Source organism: Micromys minutus (assembly GCF_963924665.1).
Source record: "Micromys minutus genome assembly, contig: SCAFFOLD_252, whole genome shotgun sequence".
In the NCBI taxonomy this organism is placed as follows: Eukaryota; Metazoa; Chordata; class Mammalia; order Rodentia; family Muridae; genus Micromys; species Micromys minutus.
Genome location: NW_027667392.1, coordinates 372,594 through 385,218, shown reverse-complemented (window position 1 = coordinate 385,218; position 12,625 = coordinate 372,594). Strand labels below are relative to the sequence as shown.

The window sequence follows — 12,625 nt, the reverse complement described above, 5'->3', positions numbered from 1 at the left end:
AGCGGTTAAGAGCACTGACTTGCTCTTCCAGAGGTCAGGAGTTCAAGACCCAGCAACCACATGGTGGCTCACAACCATCTGTAATGAAACCTGAAGCCCTCTTCTGGTATATCTAAAGACAGCTACAGTGTACTTATATATAATAAATAAATAAATAAATAAATCTTAAAAAAAGAATTATTTATTTTTTGTTCACTATACCTGTCTTCAGATACATCAGAAGAGAGCATCAAATCTCATTACAGATGGTTGTGAGCCACCATGTGTTTTCTGGGACTTGAACTCAGGTCCTTAGGAAAAGTAGTTAGTGCTCTTAACCATTGAGCCATCTCTCCAACCCAGAAAATAATTTTTTGGAGCCACCTTTAATTCCAACTTGGAACTCAGGATACAGAGGCAGTGGGATTTTTTTTTTTTTTTTTTTTTTTTTTTGTAAATTCAAGGTCAATTGGATCTATGTAACTATTTATTTATTTATTTTTTTATCTATTTATTTATTTATTTGCATCCCAACTGCTACCCTGCTCCACTCCTCCCCCCCTGAGTCCATCCATCCTCCTTGTGCCTCCTCACAGAATTTCTACCTCCATCCTTCCTCTTATTTAAGAGTGTGTCCTCCCCCATCCCCCTGTATTCCCCTACCCTGTCATATCAAGTCTCTTCCTGATTAAGCACACCCTCTCTCCCTGAGGCCAGACAAGGCATCCCTGTTGGGAACTGAAGGCCAATGAGAGTTGCATTGTCAAACACTGTCTCAAAAAAATTCTTCCTTACTTTAAGGGTCTGGAGAGATGGCTCGCTCAGGGAATCCAAATTTTGTTCTCAGCACCTACACCCAGTGGCTCCCAACCTATCACTCTAGCTCCAGGGAATGTAACACCTCACTAACATCATAGATACACAGACACACACATGCATGCACATACACATGCTCACACATGCAAAATAAAAAATAAAGCAAATCTTTAAAAACAAAGAAAAGAATTCCTTGAGATTCAGATTAACTAAAATAAATGTGGGGCAAGATTTAGCTCTCTTACTTTTGGGTCTTTGTATAGTCTATACTTGAAAACTCTAAGTTTAGCAAGAGATAGCAAACCTAATGAGCATTTGTGGTTGACCTCAACTTAGCTCTGACTTGTCTCTCTTTATGGTTACCCTGTACACCTGTACATCAGCCCAGAATAAAGTGCACGTGACTAATACACTGGTTTTGTTTGATTTGGCTTAGTTTTGTTTTGTTATGACAGATGATGAAAAACCAGCGAGTCCAGTTAATGCATCAAATGAAAGATGATGCCCAGAAGTTTAGGCAATGGAAGCAACAAAAAGACAAAGAAGTAATCCAGTTAAAAGAACGGGTACGTTAATTAAAGCTCCTCAAAGGCCCAGGGAATGAGCCTTCTCTGAGCTAGAAATACTAAATATTCTTTGCAGATATCTGATATCTCCAGATGTGTGACAGTCACGAATTAAACAGCTTTCGGTTGAGTGTCTGCCATGTACAAGGTACTTTTGACTAGGTACTATGGAAATTTTCTGAGTAATAAATGTGCTCTATCCTTTAATAATGTCTTATCTATTTAGGAAGAAGGTGCAGTGTAAGCATGGGTTTCTTCAATATATGGAATAAGCCATTTAAGAACGATACAGATAGGCTAGTGTGATGGCTCTGCAAGTAAAGCTTGACAACTTGAGTGATTCCCCAGAGCCATACAAAGATTGAAGTATAGAACTGTCTCTACAGATGGTCCTATGGCCTCCACACATGTGCCATGGTGCATATCTCCACAGAATAATAAATAAGATAAAATAATTCTAAAAAGAACAACACACAAGAAAGATAGATAGTCACTTGAGAAGAAAAAACAGTAAAGGAAAACCAGGACTAGAAAGTATGAGACATAAAGCAGAAGGCAGAAGATGTGTTGAAGCACATTTTTCACATTCAGTGTTGCTGTGAGACCATTTCTATGCAGGGACACTTTCTGCTTTTGTCCAGTGATGGTGTGCTAACAGCAAAAAGATCTTACAAACAATTCAGCCACTTGGATGTTTCTAATCCTAAATACATGAGAGATTTGTCAAGGGGAAGTTCTGAAGAAACTGGTGTCTTCGGGGGATACATACTCCTGATGATCACTCATGGGGATATAGAGCTCAAAGAATCAAAAATATAAAACTCGCTTTAGCAAAATCTTTTTTAAAAATATTTATTTTATTGGGCAGAGGGATGAGGACACCCACAGTCTGAGAGGTCGGTTTCTCCATTATGTGGATTTCAGGGGGTTAAACTCGGGGTTGGTAGTAAGCACCTTTTTCTACTGAGCCATCTAGCTGAGACATCAAGATTTTTAGCATAGCATTTTTCAGAAGGATTTTCTAAGTGTCTATATGTGGGTTTTTGTTGTTGTTTTGGGCTTTTGTGGGGGTTGTTTTTGTGTTTCTTTGTTTTTTTAGTTTAGCCTTAACAATGAGCAGTTCAAAACCAAGCAAAACTATTTTATATGGTACTTAGGCAAAAAAAAAAAAAAAAAAAAAAAAAGAGAAGAAAGTGTGGTATATATAACACTAATCAGACAACTGAGTTGTTTATTGGAACATGTATACGCATAGAAATCACAGTGCAATAATCACCCCATATCCAGCCACTATTGTTTATATTTATTTATCTCGTATACGTGAAGATCAGAGGACAAGTTGCAGTAGTATATTTTCTCTACATGTGAGTCCAAGGAATCAAACCCAGGTATTTGAGCTTGGCAGCAGGTACCACCACCCTCTGAGACATTCTGCTGGTCCAAACAGAGTTACCATAAAACTCAGAGTACTTGAGACCCTGGCTTCCATCCTTAGCATGTGCGCACATGTGCACAAACACACACACCAACTTTAATCCCCAACACTCACATATACAAAATCTTCACACATACCAGACAAAAAAGGAACTGACAAAATCCAACATTGTTTGATGATAAAAACAATCTTTGAAGATGATTTCCTGAATCTGACAAAGTTGTATATGAAAACCCTACTGCCAATCTTAGGTTATACTTAATGATAAAAACAAAAAAAAAAAAATCCCTTCCATCAGGAACAAGGTATACCTAAATTCACACAACACATTAAATAAATAAATAAATAAATAAATAAATAAGCACAGTCAACACAGAAATATTATATTTGTGTATATATAAAAATAGGGAAACCATCCAGTTTCAAATAGTATCAATACAAATACTTAGGAATAATTAGCAAAATAACTTTCTAATTTTCACTCTGAAGACTACAAAACATTGAATTTAAAAACCAAATAAAAGAAAAGCTAGTTCATATTAATGAGCAGAAAGATCTGATATTCTAAATATAGACTATCCCTCAAATCTCTTTGCAGATTCAACACAATTGTAGTCAAAATTTCAGTGATTAAAAATGCTTGCCTAGCATGTATGAGGCCCCAAGGTCAGTCAGAAGTGCTAGAAGTAAATAAAACCCATCTGACCTTTTCACAGAAATCCACCAACTGAAATCCTAAAATTCAAATGGAAATGTGAGAGCAATCAAAAAGTAAAGGCTGAAACAAATATGACCGCTACTGCCAGAACTTAGTTTCTTATTTTTAAGATTTATTCTTTGGAAATTTCATACACGACTGCAGTGTGTTTAGATCTTATTTATGCCTACCAGATTTCTTTACCTAATTCCTCCCACACTCCCCCTTCCTATCCCATGTTTTCTTTTTAATATATTCATTTTTTCAACCCCAGTCTCACTGAGTTGTGCAGACTGGCCTGTAACTTGCCTTCTCCCAACCCCTGGGTAGTTGTGGGATTACAGACATGTGACACCAGACCTGGTGACCCAATTGATTTTCAGCATTGGTGCCAAGACAATGAAGAAATAATAGCCTTCTAAAAGGGGAGGTACTCAATACCCAACCAGCCTGGGCTGTTCTATAAACCATAGGTCCCAGTGAGACTGTGTCTCAAAAGCAAGATGGACTGCTCCTAAGAAATAACACTTGAGGCTCACCTTTACCAGCATGTGCACACATATGTATGCCACACATCTTCACACACATTTATTTTCATATAAGCAATATATACAAGAATAGTCTTTCCATCCTACAATGCCAAGTTGACAAGATAATCATGTAATAAAGTTGGGACATGCCTCACACCATATATAAAATTAAACTAAACTGTATAAAAATCTCTTTGTGACCCAGTGAGATAGTTCAAGTATCTCTCACCAAGCCTGAGTTCCTTCACTGGGAACCACATATTAGGAAAGAACTGCACGCACACACATATACAAAATAAATAATAAATTTAAATATTTGAGCTAAAACTACAAATCTCTTAGAAGAGAGCATAAATGATAGTTTTGTGAGTTTTGATTAGGTAAAAGGTTTATTATTTTTAATGGGATACCTAAAGAACAGTCAAAGAAAAATAATATTAAACAAGCAAAAGCTTTTGCACTGTAAACAATACCAGCTTGAACATAGTCAGTACACAAAATAGTAGAAAATATTCATGTCATTAAAATAACAAGGATCTTGTAAGCACAATTTATTTAAAAAATACTTACCACTCAATAAACATAGCCTAGTTGTAAGATTAAACAAACAGTAGAGTTCACAAAAGGCAATCGGCGTCATTTGCCACCATGAAAATGCAAATGGAAACCACAGTGACATACTATTTTACACCCATGAAGATAATTATTGTGAAAAGATAAGGCTTGGCAAGGATTCAGAATTAGAAATGCCACACATTTGCTGGTAGGATGGGCAAAGTGGTATACCCGCTGTGACAAACAGTCGGCTGTTAGGATAGATAATCTACAGGTATTTATGATCCATTGATTCCACTCTTAGTTCTTTCTACTGAGAAGGTTCAAAGACATGCCTGTGTGAAACTTGTATGTGTATGTTCATAGAGCATAAGTGCTATTAACCAAAACTGTGGAGGCAAGCTTTAGTATATCAATAAGTAAACTGATAAATAAAAATATGCATACAGTTCAATATTATGATCATGAAAAGAAATTTAGTACTGGCACATGCTGCCACATGAACGAACCTTGAAAACATTGTGCTAAGTGAAGAAGCCATTAACAAATAATGATATAATATATTATAGGGCATACCCAGAATTGGCATATTTATAGGCAGAAAATAGTAAGTACAGTGACAGGGTTGTGTGCCATTATATAAAGGACAAGAGATTTCTTTCTATGGTAATGAAACTGTGGCAACACTTGGATTGTGATGGTGGTTTTTACATCAACTCTTTGAATATGCCAAAAGCCATGAATCATACATTAGGTCATTAAGTGGTATCATGCATTAATTATCTCAATAAAAGCACTAAAGAAAAGAGGAAGGCTTATCTGTAAAGTACTAAATTAATTTACAATAGTGGATATGCTGTATTGATAAGAATCTTCATTTTTGTTAAAAATAAATACAAATAAAGAGAATCTTTATCTCACAGAATGAAAATTTTAGGACTGAGAAGGGATGAAGTAAGGTATATTGGGAGTGCTAATGATACGGAAAGTTGTTAAAAGTAAGAACAATAAATAAAAAAGACACTGGGTTAAATAGGGAAAAGTTTTCAGGACAGCAGTGGGAAGTAATTTCAAGTAAAATGTAAGAAAAACATATCACATTAGTTGTATAAAATGAATAGCTGTCTTCTTTTCCCTGCTACTCAGAATTAAACCTAAGACTTCATGCTTGTTGGACCAGCATTCTGCTCCTAAGCTGCAATCTTGACTGGTAAAATGAATAGCTCTTTTTTTAAAAAAATAATCAGTCTTTTAATTTGTCGTGGATGCAGTATCATTTCAAAACTTCTCTCCAATTTTAAGCAGTTATATGTTGTAATTTTCAGGATCAAATAATTTCAAAAGGTGAATGAAAACGAGTGCACCAAGAATCAGCATGTTCGACTCTTTTATTTAATTGAAAAAAATTTTCATGCAATAATCACAAACTCCATGCCTTCTCTCTCTCTCTCTCTCTCTCTCTCTCTCTCTTTCTCTCTGTGTGTGTTTGTGTTAGAAAACAAATAGGCAAACAAGCCAGAATAATTTTTTAAGTACAAGAAGTATGTACACAGCAACACACACACAAACTCTTAAAAATAAAAAATTTGAAACTATTTTATATATAGTTCAACTATGTTGGCCATTTCATAAGAGTTCTTGTATGTATGCTGGCAAAGATATGGCTAAAATGGCTGATCACTCACATCACCCACATTGGGTAAGCAACAAGTAGAACTGGAGAGCTTAATGGATTAGGAAGATAGGGAAGGGGGCTAGAGATCACAGTGTGTGGTTGTTTGAAGCGAGTGATACCCCTAGTGTTTCATGGTCTTGATTTTTCTTTTCTGAGCAGAGAGGCTATATTCAGGGTATGCTATATTTGTTAAGAAATGAGAAGCTTCTTTTACTGGAGTTGTCCTAATTTTATAGGTATCTGCCTGTGTAGTATCTTTCTCCTTTTTCCCCAACCACTGGGTTATATGACCAATCACCTCATACAGTGGAGAATAAAAGAATACTGATCTATTTATTAATCAGTAGACCTGAGTCCTAGCTCTGTCAGTAGCAACCTATGTAGACAAGGCTGTTCATTGAATGATCTTTCAGATCTCACATTCTACAGTAATATTTAAAATTGACATAAGTCTGAGAAACAAACAATTTGGCCACAGAACAATAAGCTGGGGAAGACAAGGATCTTTATATAAGTATATGCAAAGCTAGTTTCTAGAACTTCCAGTTCCTAATTCTGATAAAAGAATATAAAAGCAACTTATAGAACTGTACTAAGCCTTAAATATAAAGGACATCTGGGAAGTCTTCTTGGTTTAAGGATTTATTTTAGTTACCTGAACATCAGTTAAGATATGTTTGTTTGTTTGTTTGTTATCAGGATCGTAAAAGGCAATATGAACTGCTCAAACTTGAAAGAAACTTCCAGAAACAGTCTAATGTGCTCAGACGTAAAACTGAGGAGGTATGTAAAAAAAAGCCAATCTTCTGGGCCACAAGCTTTATCATCTTAAACATGCTCACATATCTTAGGAAACAGGATGTTAATATTGGCCTGCAAAATTCATGAATTATTTTCCTTGATTGGTTTTGTTAGTGGGTTTGTTCTTGGTTTCTGTTTTTTTTCTGAGGTCAGAACTTATGTAGTTCAAGCTGTCCTTGAAATATGTAGCTAAGGCTGGCCTTGAACACCTAGTCCTTCTGACTCTACCTCCTAAGTGCTGGGATTGTGAGCATGTACCACCATGCAAGCTGAGTAAGTCCAAAATCTTGATCTCTTTCTTTATCTAGTATGGCTTGTGAACAAATAAAACCTGGGTTGAAAACTGTACCATTCAAATGTGAATTTTTCTTTCTAATAGAGTTTTTTCTAACACAAACAAAACAGACTACTAGCAGTACATTGCCATACAGTTTAGCCTGAGGGATTTCCTATTTTCCTGTGCATTCTGAAGCAGTAGCTATCCATCCATTATCATGTCCATGGCAACATAAAAACCCAATTCCTTTAGGAATTGAAAACTACACATTTTTTTTTTTCAAATTAAAATGTTCTTCAGCATAGCCACTCACCATTTGTATTTAGGCAGCAGCTGCAAACAAACGTCTTAAGGATGCTCTCCAAAAGCAAAAGGAGGTTGCAGAAAAACGGAAAGAGACTCGGAGCCGTGGGATGGAAAGCACTGCAGCTCGAATGAAGGTATGAACATGCTCTGGGGATAGGAAATAACTTTCTTCTGATTTAAAAGTAAATACGGAATTGGAAGGTCTGCCTGAAATCCTTATTTTCCAAAAGATACATCTTTAAACTGTTGTCAAAGAACAAGCTGACTATGTATTTCTTAACTGGCTTCCTTGTCTAGCCTTAGTGGGAGAGTGTGTCTAATTCAGCAATGACTTGAGGTGCCAGAATGTGTTGGTACCGAAGGGAGACCTCCCACTTCTCAGAGCTGAAGGAGAGGGGTGATAGGAGAGGGGCCATTTGATGAGAGACTGGGGGGGGGGGGCTGATATCAGGATGTAAAGTGAATGGATGGATGGATGGATGGATGGATGGATGATGGATGGGAAATACTTTTTAAAAAATCTAGGATCAAAAAAAAGAGTGGAGAATTCTTTGTATCCCTGCCTATCATAGCTCAGTTACTATTTTATTCAGGTATAATTGGCATACAGTGAATGGTTTATATTTAAATAGCACGGTTTGATGAAATGTTGGGTCACACCATACCATGGACTGGGGTCTTAGACTGAATAAAAAGAAGAAAGTAAGCTGAGTGTTAGTATTCCTCTCTGCTTCCTGACATTCAGCACAGTGTGATAGCCCACCTCCTACTCCTGCCTTCACACTGTGAAAAACAAAGAATTGCTCTTTAAGTTGCTTTTGGGGGGGGGGGTGGTAACCAATATACATCATCAGTAGAATCATCAGATGTGCTTTCTGGCCTGGTATGGTAGCATACCTGTGACCCTCACAGCATTTGTGAAGCTGAGCAGAAAAATCTGAGTTCAAGTCAGGTCTGAGCTCCATGGAATCCAATTTGAATCTAATGGTTCTTAAACATACATGCAGGCACACAGTGCCTCTAAAAATTTTAAACATTTTTTAAATTAAAAACACATCACTGATAATTGGATACTAACCCCAGAAAGCTCCGAACACCCCAGAAACAACTCACAGACTATATGAAGTTCAAGAAAATAAATAAATAAATAAATAAATAAAAGACAAAACCATTATGCTCAGTCCTTACACACCAAGAAAACATTGACTAATTCCAGGTTACATCTTGTTTTACATGTACTTTATGCTCATTGTAACTAGTAAGGTCTTAATGCACACTATCCAACCTTTAAAAAAAAAAAACAAGCACTGACAAAAATATATTCGTATACTTTTATGCAAAAAAATGCTTAAAATTTATACCTTTATCTTTGTTTTTTAAAATAAAGTTGTTAAAAAAAATCCACAGATATAACCAGGTCGTGGTGGCACATGCCTCTAATCATAGCACTGGGGAGGCAGATGCAGACAGATATCTATCTGTGAGTTTGAGGCCAGCCTGGTCTACAGAGTTTTAGGATACCCAGGGATATATAGAGAAACCTTGTCTTGAGAAAACAAAAAGAGAGATTTTTCTATCACTATATATTTGTTTTTATTTTTTATAGTTTTAATAAAATGGAATTGCATGGTTCTCTTATTCAGCATAGTTATTTTCACATTTGTCCATATGATTACATACATAAATTACTTTTATTACTGAGAGACATCCCATTTGTAGTATCAATATGCCTTGTCTTATCTGATCACCTACTGGTGGTCATTTGAGTTCTTTCCATCCAGTTTGGGCTATTAGAGACATTGTGCCGAATATCCTCATACCAAGTTTTTGTGGGCACCATATATGTCTTATTTTACTTGCTTTTTAGTTTTTGTTTGTTTGGCACACAGGGTCTCTGATTTCCTGACTATCCTAGAACTCACTATGTAAATAAGGCTGGCCTCGAACTCACAGAGATCCACCTATGTCTGCCTCCTGAGAAATGGGATTAAAGGCATGCACCAACACACTCAACCTGCGTGTGTGTGTGTGTGTGTGTTTTGTGTGTTTTGTGTGTTGTGTGAAGTATTTAAATATTTTCTTTTGATTGGTTTGTACTTTCTATAAAATTTGAATTCTTTCTATAACCTCGAAATATATCCAACAGATAATCCTGTATTTAACAATTTATTTTTTCTTAGAGTGTGACCTTTTGGGGGGTGGGTTTTGGGGTTTTTCTGTTTTGTTTTGTTTGGTGGTGGTGGTGGTTTTAGGGTATTCTTTTGAATACCAAAGCTAGCTACTTACTTTTCTTTTTTGAGACAATGTATTCTTGGCTAGCCTCAAATTCACTGTGTAGCTGTGGGTGACCTCTAACTCCCTGCCTCTATATCCCAAGTGCTAGGGTTTCTGTTCAGATTGCATAAATCTTTCACACTCAAGTTCCAGGGTCACAGGTATGCACCACCATACCCAACACAGGGTTTTAATTGATAGCATTCAGTGTATTGATGCTTGCTTTTTATGATTCATAGTCTTTGTGTTTTATTTAAGATCTTTAGTAGATCTCAAGATTGCTAAGATTTTCTCCTTGAATTTTCTTCTTGAAATGTGTATTTTTAATCATGATACCTCTGTCAGAATTATATGTCTGCATATCTATTTGTAAATTCTATTACATTGATGTACATATATACTTTTAGTAGTAAATGCTGTCCCTTGATTTCCAAACCATCAAATTGTGCAAGTCCTCATAAGTCCTTATTCTTTTTTCTTTTTTTCTCTGCATTTCTATGTGAAGTTTAGAATTGCCTTACACATTTCTAGCAAATCTCCAAGTTTGATTAGGATTACATAAAATTTATAGCTAAGACATAAGAATATTAAGCTTTTTATCAAAAATGGAGGGGAGTGGAGTGGTGTCTAAGTGGTTAGAAGCACTGGTTGTTCTTCCAGGGGAACCAGAATCAGTTCCCACACCACATCTTAACTATAACTCTAATGCTAGGAGATCAGACATCCTCTTCTTGCTCCAGCCAGTACCTGGAAAACACGTGGTACATAGACATACATTCAGACAAAACACCCATATACATAAAAAAAATACTTTTTTATTCAAATTTTTTCAGAAGTTTTTCCTTTACTAAAATAACCTTATGGTTTGCATATTTTAGCCTTCTAGGATGGCAAATGACATTGTAGGGGTTTTTTTTTTTTTTTAACCCAGTTTATTTTATTAAGGTATAATTAACATGAAGTAAAATGTGTGTGTTTTGTTGGACATTTCAGTAAGTGCTAAGGATTAAACCCAAGGCCTTGTACGTGCTAGGTAGCTAACTCCACTGATGAGTACCTCATCTCTCCTTTGCATTAGTCTTATAGTTAATAACGTAAACTATGACTTCTTTTAATGTGATGCATTTCAAAGATGGCTGTGTTATTTTTATCAATACTTTATGCTTTATTTGTATATCTATTTCAATGAGTCATAGTCCATTGCCTTTTTTAGACAAAGGATGGTCTGGACAGGTTCTGTGTGCCCAGGTTGACTAGTCTCTAACTTGCAGTAGTCCTCCTGCTTCAGCCTCCACAATGTGGTAGTACAGTCAGGAACCGCCACCCCCAACTAATAAGTTTGAATTAGATTAGTTTTTTCAGAGAAACAAAACCAATATATATGAAAGATTTATGAGGATAAATGGCTCACACGGTTATGGAGGTCAAAAAGCCCAAAGTGGTTATTCTGCAGGCTGGAGATCCAGGATACCAGTATCACCGTTCAGTCTAAGTCTGATAGCTTCTAAACCAGGAAACTGATAGTGGAACTCTGAGTCACAGGTAAAGGCTTGAAAATCTGGAGGTGTTGATAGAAGTGCTGGAGTCCAAAGATCAAAGTGCTTGAAGCTCTCCTGCCCCAGCTCCAGGAAAGACAGGAGTTGTTCTTCAGCCTGGTCGGGGTGATAGCTGTCCACACTGGTGGTAAATCTTCCCAATTCCCCAGGTGTGAGTAGGAAGGAGCTTTACCTGTTTAGGTATCCCTTACTCCAATCAAGTCACCACCTAAACTCAGCCATTACATGAATTAAGTTGCTATTTTAAAAGTTCACAGGCAGCTTTCTTCCTAAGTATAGTCGTTTCACTTTGGCATAGAACTAAGAAATGGATTACACAATAAGTTCATAGAAAAACCCTATATGTGTTTGTGTTTGTGGTTGTGCATATGTGTGCAGTGTGTTGGTAGGTGTGAACCTAGAGGAAGTCAGAGATTGGTGTTGAGTCTCTCTGCTGCTGATTTCTCACTGAACCTAGTGAAAGACCCCCGGAGGGTATCTTCCGTCTGAAGAGACCCCTCCCAAGGAGCAGCAAGACCACTCACTTCGGATGCAAGTAGCAAGAGGTTTATTTACACAGGTACCTGTGGGCACACAGTCTCTCAGAGGACTTGTGCGCCGGACAAAAGGGCAGTCCCCTTTTTATAGGGCTTGGGGGGCAGAAGCAAGGTACAGAAGCAGAAGCATAGCAACAGGGTTCTAATTGGTTAGTTTAATTGTGGCCAGGGAGTGAGCCCAAGGACAGGGCTCTAAGGAAACAGCTCCTGATACCAGCTGGGGCTGCAGCTCCTGAGAATAGTTGCCTTGGGCTTATCTAAGTATGGGAACTATGGCAGAAATATGGCTTTAAGGAGGCAACTCCTGGTACCAGTCAGGCTGCAGCTTCCGAGGATAATTGCTTTGGGCTCATCTAAGTGTGGGGACGGTGGCAGAAATATGGCTTTAAGGAGACAACTCCTGGTTCCAGTCGGAGGCTGCAGCTTATCTGAAAGCTGGGCTTGTCTGAGTGTCTCCCTTTCTTTGTCTATTGCTAGCTGGCCTCTCACCGGTATCTTGCTTGGCCACCTGGGACCCTGACCTAGCCTGCCCCGTGTGTGCACAGCCTTACAGACATGGCATTTACTGTTGCTAAGCGGGTGTCTTTCACTAGAACTCACAAGTTCAACTAATCTAGCCGTG

The 12,625-nt window shown here is 37.3% G+C and overlaps 1 protein-coding gene across 1 annotated transcript in view; it reads left to right on the top strand.

Moving 5' to 3' along the window:
• Positions 1-12,625, top strand: part of LOC308416180 (chromosome-associated kinesin KIF4-like) — a gene marked incomplete at its 5' end in the record, with an annotated part of 75,365 nt that overhangs the window by 54,667 nt on the left and 8,073 nt on the right. Inside the window, 3 exon segments of the mRNA XM_080942608.1 lie at positions 1,251-1,361; positions 6,953-7,036; positions 7,658-7,771. Coding sequence (XP_080798734.1) covers positions 1,251-1,361; positions 6,953-7,036; positions 7,658-7,771 — 309 coding nt within the window.